Here is a 27,340-nt window from a genome sequence, read left to right as displayed (position 1 = left end):
TCCGCTCCCCTGTGTGTTTCTGCTGCGGTCGTGACAACTGGGGAAGAGGGCACAAGGTGTGAGTGCAGTTCAGAGCAAAGTCCGATGGGAGCACCCCTGCCACCTTATGGAGCTGAACGGGGCTAGCAGCGGCCAAAGGAGCTTACATGCCAGAAGGATGACAACAGCGGAGAGAGGGGGCAAATCAGCAGCTGTAGGCGTAACCTATGCCTCCCCCAAATCTCCACCCATTCTTGTGGTGGTGACCAGATGACACCAGTACCCAATTTGAATTCAATTGAAAGGGTGAAATCTGCTGCATATATGTACGAAAATCCGCTACATGTAAACATACCCTAATCTGGTTTTATTTTATTCCCTTCTCTTTCCCACCCCCTACACACACACACACTCTATTTTTTTAACCGCGTACATAATCTGTTGAAAATAATTAGTACAAGGCAGCGCATTGATCCTGTCACCTGGGAAGTCAGAATAAGCGGGAATGAATTTCAGCATGGTAGGAAGGGAAGCCTTCCCAAGTGGGGGTGCCTGCCCTTTTTGTCGTTTCAATTTCTTTCAGTGAATGATGGACATAAGAAACTAATTGCTATACACCAGTGTGAATGCGGCTCACAAAAAAAAGCTATTATGCATTATGTGGTCTGACTTACTGATGGGCATCTTGCCATCACTACTTCTTTTTCCGCAGAACGGATGTGAAATAACAGTCACAAGCTTCTAATTGCAGCCTCTGGCCAGCCAGAACAGTTTGTAATATCTTAGACTAGCGATGTGTATGGGTAGTCGGGGAATCACTGTGGCCATCTTGGAGGTCCGAAGAGAAGCCCATGATCCACAGCAGAACACTACAAACTGAGGACTGCAGTTGATAATGCCTCTGGTCCCTGGACAATATATGACCCAGGACCAGTGAATGAAGTACCTAGTTTTATCTGGTTATCATAATCAAATGAGTGCGTTATCATGAACAACACTTTTAGGGTGAATTCACAGCTACGTTAGGGCTCAGTTTGAGGTTTCCATTTGTTCTGATTTGAAGCAGAGTGACAAAAATAAAGTAAACTTTTCCAATTTTTCCACATTGATTTTCAATGAGGTTTCAAAAAAAGGGAAAGAATATGAAAAGGTTTCCCTTTGCTTCCATCCCTTTAGGTTTCAATTTTCTCTTTTGTACAGAAAAATAGCGCAGCAGACTGCAAACAGAACAGAAGGAAACTGAGCCCTAAGGATGCCTTCACACTTGCGATTGCGATATCGCTGCGTTTTTTACATGCAAATGTCAATAGGACTTTCTAATGTTCATCTTGCAAAATACAAACTTGCATTTTTTGTGCAATGCGTTTTTAACATTAGAAAGTCCTATTGACATTTGCGTTAAACGAACAAAGCGATATCACAAGTGTGAAGGCTCCCTGATCCTATCTATTCACAGCTTTGGGCCTGTAGCAGATATTCTGGCAAAAATTAGCCATTAACACAAATTTTTATTTATTTATTTATTTTTTAAACATACCTTTTTGTATATTGATTCTACTAAGACTAAAATCTCAACACCGGTAATTTTAGAGCACGACTCCACCAGAGGATTATCTGCATAAACGTTTGTTTTTTAAACTTTCCTCAGATTTTTCATCGTTTTAACTATTGAATTAATGGAATTGAAATCCATATGGCTTGCATGGCAGATGTGTAATCATTTTCTCTAAACTTTTACCATGCTTGATTACACAATTATCCCAGTGTTTACTGCCACTTTCCCTAAATAGTATATCTTGGATAAGAATACTATCCATTAAATCAGTTTTAACTATCTGTAGTGTCTGTAGTAGTTTTGCTGCTTACTTGGTGAATGCGGACTTCTCCTACAGTAAACGCTACATACAAGTTGCAAAAACCTATTAGAAGAATACTAAACACAACAAAGGAAGCTGCTGTCCAAAAAAAACATTGCTGCCAAGTCTCAGGTTTGCCCAAGATCACCTGGAGGTTCCACAATGCCTTCAGGAAAATGTTCTGGGGACAGAACACTATGTTTGAGGGGAAAAAAAACACCCCAACAGTGAATCGTGGAGTATGATGGTTTGGGACTGCTCCGGGGCCAGGACACCTTGCAGTCATTGACTGAACAATTAATTCTAAGACGTATGATCATTTTACAGAAGTAGTACACTCAGTAGTCCATTACCTCAAGCTGAAGCGATGTTGGTTGAAATGACAAGACAAAGCACACAAATGCATCAACCAAAGAAAGGTTGAAGAAGACTACTTGTATTTTGGAATGGCCAAGTTGGTGTCCTAACCATAACCCTTTTGAGCTACTGTGGCATGACTTGAGGTCAAGGCATCCCAGAAGTGTTGTTATCTGACACACATTTGTATGTAAAAATGGGTCGAAATTCCTTTTGCACTAATTTGCAGTTACGGGAATTGTTTGGTTGCGTGATTGCTGCTGAAGAGGCATTCACCTAATGTTATAAACGACGCATTAACTTTATTCTGCGAGTCAATATGATTAGACTGATACCAAATATAGGGATTTTTCTACTTGTGTAGTATGATTTTGACAGCTTTCCCATTAGGCCCTGTCAGAGGCTGGCATGCATGGCAGACCTGTGTTGCTATTGAAACAATTGGAATCCCGCAATCATAGTGTGGGGTACTAATGGGTGAGAGAGGAACGCCTCTTTTCCTGTCAACCACGTGCATGACATGGCCACTATTGAATGCGGCAGGTAAGGGGTTAAAGGTTGGGCCATTTAAGGGGTTAAACAGCCGAGCTGCTGCTCTTCTCTGTATTAGACTAGGCTACTGTTTGTTTTTGTTTGTTTTTTTTATACAGGGGATAGCCTAAAAGCCCATTTACATTTTGCATAAACTTTTAAGTAGCTACTCAGCTACTTAAGAGCAATTAAGTGTGCAAATGAAGCTTTAGCTGGAAGCAGTGAATAGCCCAAGGGCTCTTATCTGCATTCAGATCATTTGTTCTCCAGTGGGAAACAATGCTATCAGCACTCCCCGTGGAGAACTGCTGATAAGGCTGAACCACGATTTTTAGGTTGGACTGAATCTAAGGATCACCTAGCAGTGCACGATGGGCGCGCGTTTAGACACACCGATGATCGCTAAAACGATTGGTTTTTAGTGATCTTTTTTTTTTTTTTTTTTTAAAGCGATCATCGCACAGTGTAAATGGGCCTTAAGTCCCCTTAGTAACTGCTGTAAAATACGTATGTCTGGTCACTAAGGGGTTAAAGCCAAGAATCTTGGTTTTAAAACGAGAATGGGATTGCTGTTCTAGCCACAATACTGCCAGAGATGGAGCAGATTGAAATAGTGGGAGCAGTTCTCTCTGCTGCTCTCACTCCTGAATGTTCCCGATTTGTGTTTCTACAGGCTCTATCTCCAGCTGTATTTTGGTTAGAAACTCGATCCTGATCTTGTTATGGGCACATATGGGTAGTTCTCTCATCCTATGTGTACACCTATGTAGTCCTCGTGGAAGCTGCGGCTGCATGCATCCAAACTGGGAAACACAGAAGACTGTTGGGAGTCCCTTCCCCATATACTGTGTTTCAGCTCTTATCCCATAACTTTAATTTATAGGAGCTTACCAATTCCCTTTAAAATTGAGTAAGGATTTGGGATAAACATAGTGCATGAATGCACTTAGAGATACATGGACTAGAATCCGGTCCGTGGTACGGACCTATATTAACCTATGTGCACCTCCACGAGCCTACTGCTGTACTTCTAGGAAAGACTACTGGCCATGATACAGCATGGACTCCATGAGTTGTGTGAAAATATGAGTCTCTCCCAGGTTTGGCAGTGGTTCATAGACTATTATGGCTAGTGGATTTGGGATCTGTACATGAGCTCTTAGTCCCCCGACCTACATGATGAGAGTCCTAGTAAACTAAGTGGCTAGAAGGGCTGAAACCTGATTAGTATTTTGGGCTAAAATGTCCCCTTTCTGTCCATTTTATTGATCTTCCCCAGTTGGAAACGCTCTTAAGTTTTCCAATGAACACATTAGTAATTCTGTCTGGTTACTAACTTTTGTATTGTGGTTGGCAGTTTTGTCCGCATGAAAGTAGCCATTAGTGTGAATCCTCTTTCTTAGACTGAGGTTTACATCCAGCCAGTTTTGGTTAATACCCCATTTGTGCCTGCGGGATGACACTGGCAGTCTCTTCTTATATTGTTACATACATGCAGTAATATTTTCAGAAGAATTTTACAGTCTGGTAATTCTTTTATCCTGCGGTTGATTTATTGTGTTAACACGGAGTATGTGTTTGCATTAATGACTCATGGGTGGAAATGATCATTCTGTATCTGAGATGTGACTTCTAGTTCTGCATCGGCTGCTTACAAGTCTTACATGAAATTGATTCTCTTGTCCTTATTGTATTTTGCACAGGTTATGTATCTGTCCTAGTGTAGTTCTGTATTTTGTGTACTTACTATAATATGCTTGGCTTACGCTTGCAACTAACATGCTGTTTCTGAAAATCTTTACACTTTTGTCCGCCTTAATGCTGCCCTCCTAGGACTTCTAGCTGCAGAAAGTAGGTATTCCTTTGTTTTCCTTTACTGCTTTATCCTTCTTGTCCTAACTCCCTATTTGCATGCTCATATAGAATATATGCTGTTAAATCAACCCTCTGTTTCACAGTAAAGATTTCATTATACATGTGGCATGTATAGGTGCCCTCATTTTCACTGTTGCTGCCATGGTTCATCCCACTTCCATTCCCCTCTTCATGTATGTAAAATGGCCACTAGAGTCTCCCGATTGCCGTATACAGTGCGAGTATGCTTCGGTAGCCCCCCCCCCCCTTCTCCCCAGGGCAAGATACATGATGGACACAAGGAGGAAGTACTTGGCGCTAGTCCATCTGAGAGCTGGGAGGCTTGTCTCAGATGATGCAAGCACACTGAATTGAGTGAACCTTTTACATATATGCAGAGTAGCCGTGGTAAGTTCTGAACTGTGGCAACATATAGAAAACGAGGGCACCAGGTATTTTAAAGGGATTGTGTCATCAGAAAATGTCCTGTTGTATAAATCGAGTTTTTATGTGCTGCGTTTTTTTTTAAGAATTTTTGTTGATGGTTATGATTAGAGATAAGCGAGCATACTCGATAAGGCAAACTACTCGAGCGAGTAGTGCCGTTTTCGAGTACCTGCCCGCTCGTCTCTAAAGATTCGGGGGGGGGGGGGGAGCGGCGGGGGAGAGCAGGGAGGAACGGAGGGGAGATCGCCCCCCCCCCCCCCCCCCCCCCCTAACCGCCGCAACTCACCTGTCACCTGCTCCGGCAGCCGAATCTTTAAAGAAGAGCGGGCAGATACGCGAATAAGGCACTACTCGCTCGAGTAGTTTGCCTTATCGAGTATGCTCGCTCATCTCTAGTTATGATCTATATTATAAAAAAAAAAGCTAAACTCCTGTAACTTTTGCACTGTTTACTAAACCTAGTCTGATAGTTTGTTCTGTAGAGAGAACTTTTCAGCAGTCATCACTGGCAGGGTTACAATGAAAGGTAACACCTATAAACAGATAACACCGATCTACCATTCACAATAGATGGTCACAGCTCACCTCCTCCAACAATGGCCTCTGCCCAGGTCAAAGAACATGCCTAGAAAAGCCTGCCATAGAAATTGAGTCAGCTCCTGTCCATTGTGTGAATGGTCCCTGAGTTCTACTGTAAAGCATATTTCTGCTGCTCAGGCAAGATGGCCGCTCCCATAGTCATGTACAGTCAATAGAATTAAAAATCTACAATCTGAAAATAAAAGCAGATTAGAGAAATGGAATGGGTTTCACTGGTTGGTTTCAGTTAGTAAATTAAAATCTAGGTCGTGCATTCCCTTTAATGATACATTCTGCATGTATAGTGAAATGTCTGCTGTGAACCGCAGGGTTTCTTTAAGTTTACCTAACTCTCAAGTTTATTTTACAGAGGAAGCACCTATACTTTTTGGAAGACTTGCACATTTATGGATATATTGACATTCTAATTATTCTTGGCATTTGAATTCCCAATAAGCTTTATATTAAAGTATGTATATGAGTTGTGTAAGCAGCATGTGCTCCAGTGCCCTTATTATGGAGATTCAGGCCCCTGCTTCATCCGCTCGGCATTGCTGTGCATCAGATTCTAACCATTCTTATCTAGGTTTAAAGGGGTGTCCCATGTCAATGCAAACTCCGGCTCTGTAGTGTATTCACACCACCTTCTGCTTCTATGCGCAGCAGATCCTGCACACGTAAGGTTTATGTTCACACTGTAATCCGCTTGGGATTTTTCTGACTTGGATTTCAATGGAAATCCGTAGGTTTTCAGTTGCAGATTTGCATTCATGCAGTGGATTACAAGCAGACTCTCCTCAGTTCAGTGGGGTTAATCCGTTCCAGTAAACTCTTTGCAGATTCCGCTGATTTCTTGACACAGATGTGAAATCTACACGTGGAAAAATCCACACCGCAAAGACTATAGCACAGATTCCCATTTAAATGGATGGGACCTTTTTTGACATACCGTAGATTTACCTGGATTTTAAATGCAAAATTGGTGCAGATTCCATATCAGATTTGACATTAAATCCACCATGTGAACAAAACCGAAGGGGGGACAGTAACTTCTAGCCATGGCTTCCGCATGGGATTTTCTGCATGCGGACTAGCCCCAGTGGATTGAGGCTAGTTTGCGTACAATCTGCAGCTGCAGTAATGCAAATCTGCTGAATCAGTCAGCCTGTTTAGACTGTACTATTCATTACGACCATCATGTATTTCTCGTTCACTTATTGTTCAGTGTCTCACATTCCTATGTGATACAGTGAATGATTAGTGTTTACGAGCCGGCGCTGATTTTTATGCAGGTTTAAGTTGAAAATAAACGAGAACCTTTTCGTTAGTTATTGGCTGCATTTAAACTGAACGATCATTGCTCACTTTCGTTGGTGTGAATGATTTTGTGATCGATAATCATTCCGTCTAGGCGCACCCTTAAGCACATGGATTTTGGACGTGGTTTTCAACCCAGATTTCTGTAACCTCAACCCCACATTAGGGATGTTTAGGCCCTGCCTGCAGCGTCCCCCTTTTAAATAAATTTACATAAATCACTCACACTCTCTGACACTCTTCACAGGACAATCATGAGAAAACGGGACAGTTCGGGGGTTTGCCAGATGGACATATTGATAAACTTTATTTTAAAAAAACAAACATTTTCAGTGGCAACTGGGAAAAAAAGCGGGGGGTCTATCTGCATCTGCAGCAAATGTCACACACTGTAAGAAGTGCAGAATAATCATAGGAGCCATAAACGGTCATTCTGTACTTGTGAACAGCCTGCACATGGCTGCCGTAAGCCTTCACACTGAACCTTTGTTAACGTGTCATTAGCGTAGATGCACTTCTCATGACGTCTGCAGCTTCCATGTTTTCTAAACCCAAGTCTAGGGTGTGAAAACAAATTTACACAAGTCCTGCCAAATGTGACTTGTGAGCGTTTTTGAAGTAGCTGTCCTGTATTGGGTTCCTATTACTTGGGCAGGTAAACGGCCCAGAACAAGCGCTGATTGAGGATTTAGTGCCACTTATGTATTTTTTCATGCTGGACATATATATTGTTTTCCATCTTTCATGCTGTTCCTTTACTAGTGACAAGCAGATGTCTGTATACATGGGTTAATGTACTTCCAACAATCATTAGTGTCAGTATAAGGGCGCTATTACATGAGCCCTAGTGGGCCCTAACACTTTCTATTTAGAACAACACTTTCTAACTCGTTTAATTCACGCATATGATGAGGCTCTACTGTTATAAAACCAATGCCATAAATGTATTCTATCCGGCTGTACGCTAAGTCTTCACATTTCCAAAATCCCCAATTTTCGTTTGCGCAGATGCGTTCTAGTAATAGCTGTATTATGGAGAGCCCCATACCAGGTGGCCCTAGTGATCTACTTGGTAATTCTCTACTGAACTTTACAAAACGTTGTACTTTTATCCATAAATGTGCTAGTATCTGCAGGATTGCGTGCCATTCTGCCAGCCAGTAGATACTAATGTGCCTGATTTTGGCTGCCTTTGCTGTAATACATGATTTTGTGGCAAGTAGAGGTTTGTAGCTATTGCATGGGTTTTAGTCAAGTTTCTATCTCTGTTCTGTTATCAAGAATGTAATTAATTAACATGCCATATTTTCATAGTTTCAGCTCATGGACGTCGTCATTACTTGTTCTCACTGGTTCATATTTTTATTCCTTTGTTTAAACCATTATTGCTTCTTTCGTGTTTCTAAATGTCCGTTGCCTTTTCAGGTAATGGCTGTCATTAATCATGGTTAGTCAACTGCCTTTATTGTCCAAAGGTCATTTTGCCATAGAAATGTGCTTCATGGTTTTGTTTCCCTTTTTGTTTGCTTCTAGGAGCCGTGTCTCAAGTATTGGATAGCCTGGAGGAGATCCACGCACTTACGGACTGCAGTGAGAAGGACCTTGATTTCCTGCATAGTGTTTTCCAAGATCAGCACCTGCACACACTTCTAGATGTAAGTTTCTGTGTCTTGTGTTCTCAAAGACGCCACTTAGACCAAGAAATCGCAAATCTGTCTACTGACACTAAAGTTATACAGGGTTATTACAAATGACCTTCCCAATTTGAAACCCTCATAACTCACGTTTAATGGCACTCAGATACATAAATGTGATATCAATAGAAGCAAACTCAGCAGTATTGTGGGCAACAAGGACAGTCTAGCTGTTAGACACTTTTGCTAAATGAGGCCCAAAAAGTTTTATTCTGCCATAGATAGCACTAGGGGTTTATGGGGCAAAATGGCTGCCAATGCAGACAGAAGAGCGTTTTGTGCCCTTGATTTTTACATCTACCGGTCTGTACAGCGTTCTTTTCAAACACTTTGGTGAAGATTTACCTACTGGGCACACAATTCGTAAGTGGCACTTTAATTTTAAGGAAAGGTTGCATCTGTAAGCGGAAATCATCCGGCCATCCACCAGTAAGTGTGAAAATAGTGGAGCATGTCTGTGTCTTTAGAAATCCACCATCAGAGCCAGCAGAGAATTCGACGTCCCGCAGCCGACTGTGTGGGAGATTCTGCACAAACTTTTGCAATGTTATCCCTACCAATTACAATTGTTACCGGTCCTGAAATCAGACGACAAAGCGTGAGGATGTTTTTTCTGCAATATGCAACCCCTAATGGAAAGCGATAGTTTTATAGAATCTTTAGCTTTAAGGATTTAGCTGCCTTCTACCTTTTTGGCACAGGGAACAAACATAAAGTCACAATTTGGGAGGGAAAGCCCACCTGCCTATGTGAAGCACATGCACAACTCCCCCAAGGTGAGTGTGTTTTGCCTGATTTCTCTGGGTGAGTGTTGGAGTCTACATGCCCCCCTTACCACCCACTATGCATGATCTGCAAGGAAGCATCACAGAAGCCATTTCATCAGTCATATGTGATACACTGCGTGTATTGTAGGAACTTGACTACAGGCTCAATGTGTGACAAAGGGGGGTGGTCACATTGAACATCTCTGATGTGGACACACGTTTTTGATGTTGTGCAACAAAACTTCTTGAGTTTCTGTTTCCATTGATATCAAATTTATGTAATCGTGTCATTAAACGTGAGTTATGAGGGTTTCAGATCGGGAAGATCGTTTGTAATAACCCTGCATATAACGTGCTGTTAATAGCACTGCATAATAGTTTTGAATAGCTAAAGTGTAGGTTTAACATTGATCATATTAAATTAGGGAATTGTATAAATAAGTATTCCCACACATTATACCGGAACACTTCTTTATAGTTGACATTGTTCTTATATTTAAAGAAAGGAAGGAAATTTCCTGCATGTACTTTGTCATTAGTATGAGCCATTTACCAGCTGGTTTCTGTGGACAGTATGGATGTTTGTCTTTAATTTTTCATGTCACTATGTATATTCTTAAATCTTGCAGTTTTCACTCTAGTCCTTTACAACTAATAGTATTTTGACACTTCCTGTTACATAGAATAGCCACATAAAACAGACACAATGGGCAGACAATGTTCATTGACTCCAATAGAAGCCTGTTCTAGGCATGCTCTGTGACCTCTGCAGAGGTCATTGTGCAGCGATCAGGAAGAGGTGAGCAGTGAACATCTCCTGTTGTGAATGATGAATCTTGGCAGATCTATATATAGGTGTTACCTTTCATTGTAATCTTTGCTTTGGTGGCAATAGATGGCTACTGATAAATGATCTCAACAGAACTGAAATGGGATGAGATGGAGGGAACATATTGCCAGGGAAGGTGGTGAATTTTTCAATGAAAGTCTTCAAACAAAGGCTGGACAAGTAGCTGTCTGGGATGATTTAGTACATCCGGTATCGAGCAGGGCGTTGGACCAGATGACCCTGGAGGTCCCTTTCAACTCTGCGTTTCTATTAAGCCTTCTAATAATAGCTTAACATTGAAATGTACAATATAATGCAATTTTGAAGTATTGCAGTATACTGCAGAAACAATCAAGTGATTGCAAGTGCAAGTCCCCTATGGTAACTGAAAAAACGAGACCTAAAAAAATATATATATAATCTTTATTTAAAAAAAATCAAGTTCCCCATTTTTCAGAAAAATAAGCACAATTGGAATTGCCATGTCTATAAATGTCTAAACTGTTATCACATTAATTATTTATTCAGTGCTGTAAACTAATTTTTTTTTTTCTATAAAATGTCAAAATTGCTTTTTTTTTTTCTTTGCATCCTGTCTCCTACAAAACATTGAATAAAAAGTTGGATGTACAGTAGAACGGTACCAATAAAGACTACAGTTTACAACACAAAAAACGAGCCCTCATACAGCTTGCTCAACGGAAAAATAAAAGCAGGGGTTTAAGTTGTTTTGTAGGTTTTTTTTTTTTAAATTCGAAAATGTTAAAAAACAAACTGTATAAACTTGGTATTCCTGCGTTTGTACTGACCTGCAGAGTAAGGTCGGCTTCACACAACCGGATTCTATTGCGGAATCCGTGATCAGCGTCCGCAGCAAATTGCACGCATTGAAAGGCGTATAGAATTTATTTTTTTTTGCTCACACTCGCTGATACGAATCGCATATTCCACGAGTGGTAGAAAAATCGCAGCATGCTCTGTTTTACTGTGGACTGTGTGGATGGCCTCCATTAAAGCCATGGGAAATACAAATATTGAAGAAAAAGAAATCTGTACTGCGCATGACCGACCGCGAGCCGCCATGGTCATTCACAATACAGAAAATTCAGGAACGCGGGGTCATCGGCCTGCTTCATTACCAGAATATGCTGCGGTCCAGCCGTATGCGGAATCCAGTCCGGTCGCGTGAAGCCGCCCCAAGTTAACTGCATTTTTGCTGTGCCATGAGTGCTTTAAAAACAAAACCCAAGAAATGCACAATTTCTTTCCTTTACACATCTTTTAAAATTCCAATACATTGTATGTACATTAAATACGATTAAAACATTCAACTTGTCCCATTTAAAATAAGCCCTCATACGGCTGTGCGAACAGAAAAATAAAGACGTTTTGCCTCTTGAATAGTGAGGAAAAAGAAAAGGAAATGTAAGACTTGCTGGTCCTTCTCAGCTGTAAACTGTAAACTCCAGATAAACCTCATGTGAGCAGAGGCCATAGAACATTAACATTGGTTTTTACCAAATTGTGTGAATGCAAAGGGAAAACTGCAGTTTAGCTGCAATTTGCAAAATTCCCGGTATCATTGTGATAAAACCAGCAATTGTATTGAAAACTGCTGAAAAAAATGGCACGTGGTTTTCCTGGTGCAGCTCTTGATACCTTTTCTTATTGTACCATGTGATGCAACCTAAATGAAATGTTGAATTTACCTGGCTGTTTGCCTTGATTACTTGTAAAGTAAGGTCTGATTGTTATCTGGAGTGATTGTAACAGCGCCGCCGCTGCTAGGAAGGGCAGCAACAGTCTCACCATGGAAGGATGTACACTCAGGTCTTTAGCCGTGCTTTTGTAGACCGCTCCAGCATCCTGTGTCTCTACACCACATCTTATGAGGTCTTCTAAAAGTTTTTTTTGCATAAAGCCATGGTTCACCTTAAAGGAGATGTCCCGCGCCGAAACGGGTTTTTTTTTTTTTAAACCCCCCCCCCCCCGTTCGGCGCGAGACAACCCCGATGCAGGGGTTAAAAAACCCACCCGCACAGCGCTTACCTGAATCCCGGCGGTCCGGCGTCTTCATACTCACCTGCTGAAGATGGCCGCCGGGATCCTCTGTCTTCGTGGACCGCAGCTCTTCTGTGCGGTCCACTGCCGATTCCAGCCTCCTGATTGGCTGGAATCGGCACGTGACGGGGCGGAGCTACACGGAGCCGCTCTCTGGCACGAGCGGCTCCATAGAAGACTACAGAAGACCCGGACTGCGCAAGCGCGGCTAATTTGGCCATCGGAGGCCGAAAATTAGTCGGCACCATGGAGACGAGGACGCTAGCAACGGAGCAGGTAAGTATAAAACTTTTTATAACTTCTGTATGGCTCATAATTAATGCACGATGTATATTACAAAGTGCATTATTATGGCCATACAGAAGTGTATAGACCCACTTGCTGCCTCGGGACATCTCCTTTAAATCTTTCTTGAAAAGAACAGATGTCAGTGAGGCTTTAATCAGACAGCAGGGTAAAAACTACAAAAACTCATCACCACCTGGCTTTGTATTGCAGGCAAAGTTCTCATTCACTTCAGTGGGAACTTGGCCTGCAAAGTTGGGGTACTGCAGTGGGAAATCATCGTAGTGAACAGCTGATGTGTAGGCAAAGGATCATCGACTATTGAAGACCTATCCTTAGTTTACAACTGCACAACCTTTAAAGGGTCCGATCCCAAGAGTTCCCCACTCATCTGTCATTCCATGCAGAAAGAAAACGTAAAAAACTGTGATCATAAGTCTTGGTGTGGATAAATGGGGAAAAGGCTTGCATTAGACGGAGAGGGAGGTAAGTGTATTGTCAATTAAAACAGAAAGCCTCCCCTTCTTTAATCCCTGGATTAATGACAGCTTTTTCCCCATTAGCCGCACCAAGTCTTATGAGCGCAGTTGTGTTTTCCTTTCAAAATTTTTTTACACCAAATCTCTATCTGATATTTGGGATTATCTGCGGCTCTCCATATCCTCTGGATGTCCCTCGAATTTGTTACGCTTACTAGGACTGCGAGGGTTGGCAGGCAGGTCTCCTCCTAAGGAGTGCCTATCTGAGTTTTCTTTTAACTACCCTACTCTTAATTTCAGAGGCACTGTCCTATTATACTTGATATTACTCTATGCAGAAATGCAGGTAATTTTAAAGGGCTTGCTTACTTTTCCTTGCAATTCTTTATTTCATTGTCTAAATGTAATGTGCCGTTGCTCACTGGATAAGAGCACAATGCAAGGAGACAAGTTGGTGTATACTTAAATTAGTGCACATTTACTGTATATGCCACAGATATGCCCTTTTTTCATCCAACCTTGTGGAATGTAGTTTTATAAAGATGACATTTATACCCCTTTTTGTTACATAGACATTCTCCTCCTTTTGTGTGAGAGAAGAAGTGCCAGAGGTAACGTTCCTCACTCTCACCCTCTATTGGGATTTGCGTGCAGAGCCAAAGGAGGAACAAAATGTTAGAACTAACAAACAACTTTCTGTAGACCACATTATGAATAGTTTACATTACAGAGAATCTGTCACCACAATTGGAACAAACTGTGGGTTCCCCTTCAAGAAAGTGTGTCCTCTGTGCAAATTGAATGGCTAGTCAGACCTTGTAGATGCATCCATAGCCGTGTAGTAGCAGCTGGATGCTGTTAGAGAAGTTCTACTTTTAACACTTGCAGGTCATTACTGGTAAATTCTAGGCTCATAGGATTCACTTTATCATCTGAGACAAGTTAATGTTACCAATGTGAAAAATATACTTCTCATGAAAGTGACAAAAACAATGGCAATTTTAAAAGGGTTTCTGAAATCATGAAAAAAGTGGCCAAAGGGAAGAATTATTATAGAACAACAAATAGCGTGTTAAATCACCCCTCTGCTCTGATGGTCACTCGAGGGCTTTGTTTGCTTGGGAGCAGCAATGACCACCACAACAGTGGTCACCAGTCTAGCCATTGATTGGCTGCAGTAGTGATAGGAGTATACAAGCACATCATTGCTGTGGCCACAGGTAGGGACCACTGCAGAGGCATTACTGCAGAGCAGGAGATTGTTTCTTTAGTTGTTTTATGCCATTTCCTCCCCTTTGGCTTATGTTTATTTTTTAGCATGAAAAAGCCTTTCGAATGCCAAGTTCCTGATTTCTGAAGCTGCACTTGCAAGATTGCTTAACGCTATGAGGACCAAGCGCCTTAAATATACGCCACTTGGTGCAGAGCTATAATCCTGGCCAATAGTAAATATACGGCGTGGGCTTAAAGCTCCTGCAATCTAGGAGCAGCAGGTCGGCTTCTTGACTATTAGAATGACCTGAAGGACAAGACAAGCATTTTTTTAACTTCTTCTGCCTTTTCTTACATAGCACTCAGTGAGCGCTGCGTAGAGAATGCAAGAAGCCTGCGCTTAACATGGCGATCAGGTGATTGCCAGTGATATCCGGCATGTTAGAACTGCAGGGTCTCAGCAGCCACCTGACCAGCTGACAGTGGGGCTTCTATGGATACTCCAGTTACAGTGGGAAAGTGTGAAATGGTTCTTATGGCGTGAATTTTGAAATCTTCGTCATGGGGAGAAAAAAAATTGACATGTTTTGCCTCATTAACTAGGGCTAAATTCATATGCAGATCCACATGCAGAACTCTTGAGTCTCAGCCTCTGGTTTCTGGCAAGTACTGTCATACAGAAGCCTCTGTGCCCCAATGCAAAATCTGTAACAGGGCCCCCAACTATAATGCTTTATTCATAGTACTGGGCTTTTTATATGGAAGGGAAAGGCACCCCTAAGGCTCCTGCGCCCGGGTGCAATCGCATCCCCTAGGCCACGGTCACACGGGGCGGATTCCTGACGGAAATGTCGCGGTTTGGCAGCAGATTTGCTCAGTGGAAAACCCAGTTATTGTGAATGTAAGGAACTGCATAGAATTCCAAAATGCAGTTTTTAAATCAGATCATTAAACAGCAGGAGTGATTGGATAGTAAACCTGTTGTGCTGTGGAGACTTAAACACAAAATGCAAGTGCCATTTACAACAGCCTAGGTTCTGTTACAGTGGGCAACAATATATCAAAAGCAAACTGGGTGATCATGGTATGTTTAGAATGAAGATGGCAGTGCAGCCTACATGTATTACAAGAGTTGCAGAAAAGATCTTTTTTTCATGGAAATGCAATCTTATTAAGGTACTTTTACACACAAAGATAATCTTTCAAACTGCTGAAAGATTGAAAGATTTAGCAATGCATTTGCATAAAGTGTTAAGACCCTTTTACACACAATGATGATCGCTCACAATTTGCTCAAAAGCCATCTTTTGAGCGCTAGCCGTTTTGTGTAAAGTGCGCCCATCGTGCACTCGCCGAGCAGTTTTCGTCCATCGCTGAGTTCAGCTCCGCTTAAAATCCATCAGAACTGATAAGACGGCCCACACGCCGAGTTCTCTGCAGGCAGCGGGGATAACATTCTTTCAGCAGCTGTCCCTCTGGAGAACAATAGTGATGTATTTAGAAAACAGACCACCCGCTGTTCTCTAAATACATGCAAATGAAGCTAGTTAGATACTAATGGGCTGATCACTTTAAACTGTCAGTTTCTGATGAATTTTGAGCGATCACCTTTGTGTGTAAATGGGGCTTTAGTGGCTTTAATGGCCATTAACCCTATATCATCTTCATTTGCATGTAAAAGGACCTCTAGGAGTTGTTTGCAGATCCCAGCATGTGTTTAAACACACTTCAAGCTGTGCAAACCCCTGCAGGAATATTCCATTGTTCTCCTCGAGGCTGCTGGCAGATTGTATTGTTTTTCTCACGGCTAGTGTAAACATCGTGCAGTCTATTGAAAGATAAGCGAAATGCATTCAAATAGAATATATTTGCTTAGTCTTTCAGTGGCTGAAGCATGGATTTTATATGAATTAAAATCCGTTGTTCAAACGAAAACTGCATGATTCCCGCGTTTACCTGTAACAATTATCGCTCGTTTTCGGCCGTCTGGACAAATTGTGAGCGATAATCGTTGCGTGTAAAAGGGCCTATCATTGCTGAACATAGATAAAGATATTTCTATTTATGTACTTTGTAGCAATTGTATACCACTTTGGCTGGATTTTGTTTTGTTTTTCATTGAAGAACACAGACACTTTTACAGTATGTTCTTATGAGCTCGTGTAATTTGTCACTAAGTGAGTTTAGGCATACAAGAAAAATCAGTATTTCGGATACTCAAGCATATTGGTCACATTCCAGGAAACGTTTTCCGAATACAGATGTCAACCATTTTCCTAGTTAGATTTCCCTTGAGCAGAAGAACTATCTCCTTTTGTTGACTGGGGCCATTCTGGGATACCAGATTTGTCTACTTATTTTTAAGGCTTGCTTTACTTGTAAGGCATTTGTATAGTCTGTTCAGTATGCGGTAGGTAGCGTGGATGGACACCACAGATGTTGTGTATTGCTAGGATATACTTCAAGTTGTTATACTGGTGAGGGGCTGACCATTTTTTGTTTAAACTCTAGAGAGTTATAGACCCAGTTCCATAAATTATAAATCTGCAAATTGACATTTCTAGTAGCTTTATCCCTTAATTGTAATCTATTTTACTTTCTGTTTGTATCTACTGTTCAAATTCTAATCTTATGAAGTTCTAAGTGCAGTAATTAAAATGCACCGCCAATTACCAGTTTATTCTGTTTTTGTTTGTACCCATTTAATTGTCTATTTAGTTTTATCCAAGCTGTCATCAGCTGCATTAATTGGTTGGTTTGGCATGCGGAGTTATGTGTTTTTTTTATGACAGATGCTTTTGAAAACTTCAACTGTTGAGTATTTTGTCATCCACAGTTTAGAGTAACGTGGAGTTTTCCAGGAAAAAATGCTGTCAATGCGGACTATCACTTCACTGCTATTATGGCCAAAATCTTGTACACTGCATATGAGGTCCTAGCGATAGGGTCTTGTATGTGGAGGAGGGGGGATGCAAGCTGGATGGCTAACTGAGAATTTGCCCAGGCCTGACATGAAGTTGTTGACTTCGGGGAACCGTGCTTTTTCTCTCAGAGGTTGCATATTCCATAATGTATACCTAGTTCACAAATGTTAAGCTGGAGAAATTCAGAATCCCCACACTGGCCCCCTGGTCTTCACATTTTACAGTCTTCTGTCATGCACAGGATTACCGCCTGCATATTATTGATGCACTTGTAGAGCAGTGGAAGGATACCTAAATGTGTAAGGGCTCCTTCACACTGACCATTGCGATTTTACAGCGTATTTTTCCCACGATTTTTAAGCGTCAGCGCTGCTTTTCCTTGCTAAAACATCACTGCCACTTGCAATTTTTCTCGCACGTTTTTACCACGATTTGTTTAGCGCTAAAGTCAATAGGACTTTTTTAATGTTAAAAACGCATTGCATGAAAATCGAAAGTTTGTGCAGTGCAATAAAAAGGAGTCTCTATAGGGAAACATGGGAGATAAAAAATCGCACATCTTAGAAAGGACATGATGCTATTTTATTTTATTCTTGCAAGATCGCATGAGTAAAAACATTGCAAATGTAAAGGAAACCATTGAAAATTATTGGTGTCATAATTCTGCATTTTTACTCGCTCCCGCATCCCAAGAAAATCACACAATTTTCCTGCGAGTGTGAAGGCGCCCTAACTCTTTCATATGTGCATTATACCTGCAGAGCTACAATGTGGGTAGAGAGGAATATTGTGATCAAAGGGGTCCCTTGACAATAAGCCGATCACAAAAGGTCACCCTGCTAGAGCATCCAGCAATCAGCTGGGATCTGCAGGGAAACCTATCCATACATTCGTTTTTGCATTGTTTTTCACAGGTATATATCGAGTTTCCCAACCGATACTTCTGCATACAAAGGCATATATCTTCCATAGGTTTTGATTTTTTTTCTTAAATAAAGCCTTCTGAGCAGTTCAAACTTTGCCTGATGCTTCTGTACAGAATTCCATGTAGCTAAAAAAGAAGGTATACCAACCTGTTCGAAACCAAAAGGACACTCCTCTGGTCTTCATTGTATAGGGACTAGAGATGCGCGAGCACGCTTGGATAAGGCAGTTACTCGAGTGAGCATCGCTCTTGAGTAACTGCATTCTCGTCCGAGCAGGCTCAGGGGGTGGGGGTGGGGCATCTCTCTTCCACCCTCTGCTACCCCATGCCACCCCCCCACGCCCGCCTCGTTTCAGAGGCTTAGAATTTTACTTTGCAACAGGACAAACTGACAATATTGAGATCAAGGGACAAAAAGGAGAAAGAAAACAAATTCAGGGTTATTGATAATTTTGATTCAGCAACCTAAGAGACTCGGGATATTTTAGCAAGATTCTGGCTTATTTTCAAAGTGGATCCTAATATAGGAGCCAATTTACCAGAAAGACCATTAATCACATATAGACTAGGTAGAAGTTTGGGGAAATATTTGGTGCATAGCCATTTTGCCCCAAGAAAGGCATCATTTACCTAGTCGGAGAACAAATTGAGGTGTATTTATATCAAAAAGACTAGTACTTTCCATAGTGTAACTGAAGCGGCCATAAAACCAGGGGTTTTGCCAACTGCCGCACAAAAGGGGTAGTCTGTGTACATGCCCTTGTCCACTCACGAATATTGGGAAAACTAAGAGGGAACTAAGGAGAGGAGTTCTGGAATATATCGGAGACTTTGAGAACAAAAGTGATGGGACCATTGCGAATCACATGTGGTTGAAACATCCTGGAAGTCCATTGGAATTCCAGGGGGTTAAAGTTATTCGTTTTGAAGAAAGTGGCGGTGATTGGGACAAAAATATCTTGCAAAGAGAAACAGAATGGATATGCTGACTTAAAACTGTGCATCCAGAGGGGTTAAATGAGACGTTATCATTTTTATCTTTTTTTGTAACGCATTTGACCCTCTGGTCCCATGATGTATCCATAGAAGAAACTGACTTGCATATATATATATATTTTTTTATTAATGATGGTATCTATTTTGCACCAGTTGTTGCATTTGAATGGGGGGCTTTTCCTAATGGCTGAAGGTATGCATGCATTTTTCTAATCTGGCTATATAACCTTTATATCTGGAAAATTGGGATGAATTCCAGCTTTGATATAGAACAGGAATCAGGTAGATGATGGATGTAATAGACATTAGTTTATATTGGACCCCTTTATATGTGTGTGTATAATAGTAGCTTTGAGCATTTTTTTCATTCTTTTTTTTTTTTGAGCAGTCCATTTTTATTGACAAGGTTTTACAAAATAATTGTAGTAGTAATGAACAAAGAACATAACCTCATTGATTAGGACATTGCAGAGTCTCCTACAGAGAGGTTGAAATGTGTAACTTAAACATAAAAAAACCAAAGCTGTAATCTGTCTAGTACATGAGAAGAGTAATTACAGCAGGCAAGATTTGGGCATGTAACAAAAATGTCTTTGGATCCAGACTTCCCAACTTGTCATGAATTTTCCTTTATTTGAGGCACAGAGATGCCTGTATTCAAACCAGATTTTATTCACAGCTTTGATTATATTTGCAATAGAACGAATAGCATTACCATTCCAGAATTGTGCGATAGAAATTCTGGTAGCTACCAGCACATGTAACAGAGGGGTAAGCACATTATGGGGTAGCTGATCAGAATCTAGGTTTAACCCCTTAACGCCACAGGGTGTAAGTGTATGTCCTGGCTGCGGGGTAGTTAACGCAACAGGGCGTACAATTACGTCCTGTGGATAGCCAAAGATCCCGCACTATCCGGCAGCAGGAACCGGCTGTCACCGATAGCTGGCCTCCGCCTGAAACAGCGGTGGTACATCGGGACTCCTGCTGTTAACCCCTTACACGCCGCGCTCTACATAGACTCTCGCGATATAGCAGAGGGCCAATGGATTGCCATGGCAACAGGTCGCCATCTACAGGCGTCTTGCTTTGCCATTGCCTATGATCGCTATTAGAAGCGTAAAGGCTTTGCAGGACAGAAGTCCTGCAATGCCTTACCTTAACAATCATAGGTGTAATGCTACAAGTCCCCTACTCCGACATAAATAGTGTAAAAAAGAAAAAAAACAACTTTTCTTGGTGCTTTTTCCTCTTAGTTTAAAAAAATTAAAATCCCACATATTTGGTATCGTCGTATCCATAACAACTTATGCAACAAATTAAGCACACTTTTTATCCTGCACAGCAAAAAGTGGTAAAAAAGAAAACCTAAAAAACTGAGGCAAAGTGCTTATTTTTTTTTTTTTATTTTGCTTTCCAAAAAAAGCAATAAAAGTGATCGAAATAGCCATATGTACCCTAAAATTATGCCCATTAAAACTATGGGTTGTCACTAGAGATGAGCGAATACACTCGTTTCGAGTAATTACTCGATCGAGCACCGCGATTTTCGAGTACTTCCGTACTCTGGTGAAAAGATTCGGGGGGGGGGGGGGGGGGCATGGGAGGCGTGGCGGAGCCGGGGGTAGCAGCGGGGAACAAGGGGGAGCCCTCTCTTTCCCTCCCCCCCCCCCCCCCCCCACTCCCCGCTGCAACCCCCCACTCACCCACGGCGCCCCCCGAATCTTTTCACCCGAGTACGGAAGTACTCGAAAATCGCGGCACTCGGGCGAAAAAGGGGCGTGGCCGAGTAGGATCGCTCACTTCTAGTTGTCACACATGAAACAAGAACTCACAGAGCTCCGTCCATGGGAAAATAAAAAAAGTTATAGGACTATGAATGCAGCGAACTAGAAAAACCAATAATTAAAAAAATAGGGTTGTATTGTGGAAAAGTGAAGAAAAAAAAAAAAAGAATTTTGGTATCGTTGCAATCATACCGACCCGCAGAAAAAATGTTGTCACTTATGCTACATAATTAACGCTGCAATAAAAAAAATGCCAGAATTGATGTCTTCTCTAACGCTATCGTAAAAAAATTAAGTTTACAACATAGTTTATGTACCCACAAATGGCACTAATAAAAACTACAGTTCGCCACGCAAAAAAACAAGCCCTTATATGGCCATGTCGACAAAAATGTTTTTAAAGTTATGACTTTTCAAAAGTTGAGATGAAAATCCCCCAAAAATCATTGCGTCGTTATGCATGTGCTTAAGGGATTAATGGAGCCATAGCTAGATTTAGGGGGGGATTTGTATACCACAGAGATTGGACATTAATTTGAAAGTCTGAGTCCACAACCCTGATATGTATGGACAATACCACCATAAGTTCCCTCTGATGAGCCACACCTAAACAGTTTTCAGAGTAGCAGGGGGATATTTTGTGGAGTTTCTGGGGAGTGAGATCCTATCGGTATAATATTTTGCCTAAGTTTTCGAAATGATTTGTACATCTGGATATTGATAAAATGGAGGAAAAACGATTTAACCATTGTTCTTCTGCTTTTGGGGTTTGTAAATCTACCTCCCATTTCTTTTTTTATGGGGGTTAATGGATCTAATAGGAACTATTGTTTTGACAGTGCTCTATACTCTCATGACCCCACCTATTAGACATTTGTAGTATACCACACCAATATACTATAAATGTTTTACTGATCTACCCAAAGCAGGGCCGTGCACCATATTGCCAAACTGGGGGGACTTCATTATTGGATAGCTCTGTAGTAGTTTTTTTATAATGCCTGGGTGGATGAAAAATGTTGCATATATTGAAAGCCTGCAACGTTTAGGTGTTGCCCAGTGCACAAAAAAGGGCAAGTCTGTGTATAAGCTGCAGTAATCATGTATACAAGTCTCTTTCAGTACACAGTGGCATAATCTTTTTAACACCAGCCTATTTCTGAAAAACAAATTAATGTTTGGCAATGAAATGATCGTTCCGGCTTCATCAAGTTTTTTTTCTTGTATTAGCTGAGGCCTGATTGCAGCCGCAGCATGAGTTCTATATTATTTATAACTGAGTAACAGGAAGCATATGACTGCTGGTTTTATCTTTGTAATTATATTTTCCTACAACTTGTGCAGCACAGCAGTGAATAGAACCCAATAGATGTTCTCACCGTGCAGTTTTTGGACATTTTGAGGACAATTTGAACATTTTCTTCCACAAATTTCAACCAATAATGTGCATTGGGTGAAATTTGTGGCAAAATCTGCATTGGAATCCATACAACATTGCTTCCTGCTGACTTGAAATCTTTTTCCTTGACACGGACCTCCTGGTGGATTTGCCGTATGCATAACAGTCAGAACTGCTGTATAAAGTAAGCAATAGAGAAAAGGACAGTATGTGGTGAGAAAGAAGACCGGTAGATTTCAGACTACCTTCAGAGTCCCATTATTCAGTGCAGCTAAACTCCTATCACTAATACTCACATCAAACAGTAAATAAGAACAAGGTAATCGTTATCCATAGGTTATGGCTTGCATAGCATGTTTAGAGTGGAGCTGGACATTTTTGTATTCATAGTAAATGGTTAAAATAGTATTTTTAAGCCATGTGACAAATAAAAATACCCTTGTTTTGAAAATGAGAAATAAAATTGGCTTTCGCAATAGTCCTTGACCACAAAGGAAAGTACTTGGCTTAATGTGCTAAAATAATTTTTAGATGTGAGCTTCATTTTCTAGCAAATGTAAAATTATAGGGCCATTTCTCAAAATTCAGTAATAGATGTAACAAGTCGCATTTGCCAGTGACTATACAGGGTCAAACTGACAAGACTGTCCCTTACTCATGGATAAAATGCGCACACATGTTATATAAGCAACCCTACTCAACTGCATGAAAACAATTTTTCAATCCCAAAAGTTAATGTAGTTTTGAGATGAGTATATATAATATATTACAGTATATCTATATTAGCTCAAACTACTAACGACCACTTTGTCCTTGAGTATGTGTGTACGAGCTTCTCATGCTCCGCCTACAAAGAACCACCTACAGAGCCAGACAGCAGCTACCAGGACCCATGATGTCACTGTCATGTGATCACCTCTGTGGGTGGAGTCAGGGATCACATGACTGGGGGCTGATCACTGTATCCAGGAGTCTGCTTTTTCCTGTTTGTCATCTCTGCTAGATGAGCTGAAGGGATCAGGATGTAGCAGAGCTCTGTGTGTGATGTCTGGGAATCAGGATGGATGTGGATGTTGTACAGCTGTGTGTGGGATGTCTGGGAATCAGGATGGATGTGGATGTTGTACAGCTGTGTGTGGGATGTCTGGGAATCAGGATGAATCTGGATGTAGCACAGCTGTGTGTGGGATGTCTGGGAATCAGGATGAATCTGGATGTAGCACAGCTGTGTGTGGGATATCTGGGAATCTGAATAGATGTGGATGTAGCACAGCTGTGTGTGGGATATCTGGGAATCTGAATAGATGTGGATGTAGCACAGCTGTGTGTGATGTCTGGGAATCAGGATGCATGTAGCAGAGCTGTGTGCGTGATGTCTGGGAATCGGGATGGATGTAGAATGTAGCAGAGCTGTGTGGCGCATAGCACCACCAGAAACACTGGGACTATAATTTCCTAATAATTGTAATATTCATTCAGTTGCATCTGACACTTGGATTCTCTGTAGGCCAGTCCTCTCCAAGCTGAACTGACCTACAGCCCTATGTTGTAATTGCTGAATCACTCGCTATAAGCTTTGAAGATTTATGGAGAACAGTAGAAGTCCCAGAAGACTGCAAAAGGGCAAATATTGTCCCTATTTTCAAAAAAGGGAAGAAGGTGAACACAGGAAACTACAGGCCTGTGAGCCTGACTTCTCTACTGGGAAAGATCTTCGAACAAATTGTTAAACCATATATATTCAATTACTTGGATGCGAATGGAGTAATTAACCAGAGCCAGCATGGGTTTATAACCTACAATGCCAGACTAATTTAATTTCCTTCTATGATAGAATCACTAACTAGGTTGATCAGGGAAATGTAGTAGATGTAGTATATCTTGACTTTAGTAAAGCATCTGACAAAGTATAACATACAATCCTTATTGAAAAAAATGACTGACTATAGGATTGACAAGGCAACTGTTAGGTGGATTCACAACTGCTGAATTTTCATATTCAAAGTGGTCATAAATGGCTGTACATCCAATTGGAAGAATGTGTGAAGTGGAGTACCACAAGGCTCTGTACTGAGCCCAGTGTTCAACATTTTTATAAATTATCTGGTGGAGGAAATCGAGGAGAAACTGATCAAATTTGCCAACAACACAAAGCAAGGAGGGACAGCGAACACTAAAGGAGAGCGGGGATTCAAAAAGGTCAAGAGAAGCTTGAACAGTGGGCGGCGACTAACAGCATTGTATATAACTAACAAGGAGAAATGCAACGTTCTACATCTGGGCAAGAAAAATGAAAAAAACACATACAGAATGGGAGGAATTGAGCGAAGCAGCAGCACATGTGAAAAAGACTTGGGTATACTAATAGATCACAGAGTGAACATGAGTTAACAGTGTTATGCGGCACAAAAAAGCGAACCTTCTTCTAGGATGTATGAAGAGAAGCATAAAGTCTAGATCACAGGAAGTAATTAGTCAGACCTGATCTGGACACCCTAATTTTGAAAAAAGACAGACAAACTGGAACAAATTCAGAGAAGAGCTACCAGGATGGTGAGCAGTCTACAAATTGTATCTGTGAAGAGCGGTTAAAGGATCTGGGAATGTTTAGCTTGCAAAAAAGAAGGCTGAGAGGAGACTTAATAGCTGTCTACAAATATCTGAAGGGCTGTCACAGTGCAGAGGGATCAGCCCTATTCTCATTTCAACAAGGAAAGACTAGAAACTATGGGATAAAACTGAAAGGGAGGAGACACAGATTAGATATTAGAAAACCCTTTCTGACAGTGAGGGTGATCAATGAGTGGAACAGGTTGCCACGGAAGCTGGTGACCTCTCCTTTAATGGAAGTCTTCCAGCCTAGGCTGTACAGACATTGGCATGGGATTATTTAGTGGATCCTGCATTAGCAGGGGGTTGGACCCGATGACAAAGGAAATCGCAGTACGCCCCAGTACTAATCGATGCTGTATCACACCTGTCGAGCTGCCACTATGATCGATGAGGGACCCAAGGAATATAAAATTATTCTTTTTTAAGCCACTATAATTTCCTCATTGTTGACCTTTTATATGGACTTCCTTGTTGGCCATTTTCTTTGTTGTCTTGATGTTCAGTCAAAATCCCATCTTCTCACTTTCTACTTTTTAGCTTCAGGATCAGTGTATTCAGATGCTTTGCTGTCTCTGCTACTGCAGACGTAACGTCTGCTTATCTTAGATTACTGATGGTACTTCCAACTGTTTTCAACCCAATACAGTGATCATTTAATTCCAGCCGTCTCATAATCACTTCCATAAAGAGGTTGAAAAGAAAAGGACAGAGGATGCTCCTTCTGCAATCAGAAGTATTGTGTGAACCACAAATCCCTGCATGTTGTATGAAGCTTCCTGCATCAATTTTTGCTAACATGACTCTCAGCTCAGCACGCATAGTCTGGCTGCCTCTTATTTTAATTAGAGTAACCTGAAATTGAGGACAGGAAGAGCGAAGGAAAAAAGTACCTAATATTTCTGGATATAGAAACTTGGTAAAAAGTCTAAACAGTAAAGTGAAGTAAAACTAGTATGCTCATTATGTAGCCAAAATATCAAATTTCGGATTCAGCCGAGTGATGTGTAGAATCCAACCTGCTCGTGTGAGCCCAGCCTAATGCTTCTGGCCCCATGCATTTCTTTTTTTTTTTGATTACCCTCCTAACTTTGGATGAAAAAAAAATTGGGAAAAAACTTCAGTTCGTATCAGTTTTTAATGCAAAGACATTGTGTGGGAAACTACAATAAATATGTTCACATGGATTTTCCGCAGTTGAATCAGTTGAATTGCCTATGGAAAATCTGTAGCATTTTTACAATATGGATGAGATTTCAAGAAGCTTCATCCACGTGCTGAGGGGCATGCCACAGCAGAAATTTGCAGCAATTTATGCTGCAGATCTTCTCTGCGGGAAGCCATATGTACCCCAAAATGCTACCAATAAAAGTAGAACTTGCTCCGCAAAAGAGAAATCCTCCCACAGTCCCGTCAACATAATAAAATTATGGATCACAGTATATGGCAACAGGAAGCAATACGTTATTCCCCCACCTCTTGTCTTTTAAAAGTAAAATAAACCTGTCACATTTACCACACCATGAACACCATAAAACCAAAATGCCCCTATCTACACTTTTTTGCCCTTTTCACTCCACTAAGCGGTTTTCAGTACATTATGTGGTATACTAAATGGTGCCATTAAGAAAAAAATAAAAATACATTTTAGTCTTAATAGTCAAAATACAAACTCGTACAGCCATATTAACGAAAAACAACAAGATTTCTTACCAGTAAAGAGTTCTCCATGAGCCAATAATAGCACTAGAGATGGGCGAGTATACTCGCTAAAGGCAATTGCTCGAGCGAGCATTGCCTTTAGCGAGTACCTGCCCGCTTGAGACAGAAGGTTTGGGTGCCGGCGCGCGGGAGCGGTGAGTAGCGGCAGTCAGCGGGGGGGAGAGAGAGGGAGAGAGATCTTCCCTCTGTTCCTCCCCGCTCTCCCCCGCAGCTCCCTGCCCGCCGCCGGCACCCGAACCTTCAGTCTCGAGCGGGCAGGTACTCGCTAAAGGCACTGCTCGCTCAAGCAATTGCCTTCAGCAAGTATACTCGCTCATCTCTAAATAGCACCTATGAGAGAGCCTGCCTCCCTCCAGAAAGGAAACTGCAACCTCCCAGATCTCTTTTAAAGGTGGGAACACACTTCACCTCCTCAGTTCCTGTTTCCTATCCGTTGGACAGGTTGGAGAATGCTGAGGTAGTTGTTGCTTGGCTATCTCTGCTCTTTCAAGGGTTCATCAAGAGATCTAGAGATATGGACTGCAGGGTCTCACTTCCAGGTAGAACTTGAAGGTATGGCCTGACTAGATGAACGGTTTTGTCACCTGAGGCCTTAAAAGTGGTTCTACCCATAACCTATAAAAGAAGCTTTTGGAAGGTTACTTGTATATAAGGCCCCTACTGTTGGTGTGATGGTTTGAGCGGCCACCGCCTATGACAGTTGGTCACCCCTAGTAGTGGTAGGAGGGAC

The 27,340-nt window shown here is 41.4% G+C and overlaps 1 protein-coding gene across 4 annotated transcripts in view; it reads left to right on the top strand.

The window, feature by feature from the left end:
- CASK (calcium/calmodulin dependent serine protein kinase) overlaps positions 1 to 27,340 on the top strand; it is a 268,122-nt gene that overhangs the window by 164,120 nt on the left and 76,662 nt on the right. For all 4 annotated transcript variants that reach the window (XM_066599973.1, XM_066599972.1, XM_066599971.1 and 1 more), the window contains exon 11: positions 8,454 to 8,575. In XM_066599973.1, the coding sequence (XP_066456070.1) occupies positions 8,454 to 8,575 (122 nt within the window). The remainder of the gene's footprint in view (positions 1 to 8,453; positions 8,576 to 27,340) is intronic.

This window comes from Eleutherodactylus coqui, chromosome 4 (assembly GCF_035609145.1).
Source record: "Eleutherodactylus coqui strain aEleCoq1 chromosome 4, aEleCoq1.hap1, whole genome shotgun sequence".
Classification (NCBI taxonomy): domain Eukaryota; kingdom Metazoa; phylum Chordata; class Amphibia; order Anura; family Eleutherodactylidae; genus Eleutherodactylus; species Eleutherodactylus coqui.
This window is presented reverse-complemented; position numbering and strand designations above follow the sequence as displayed.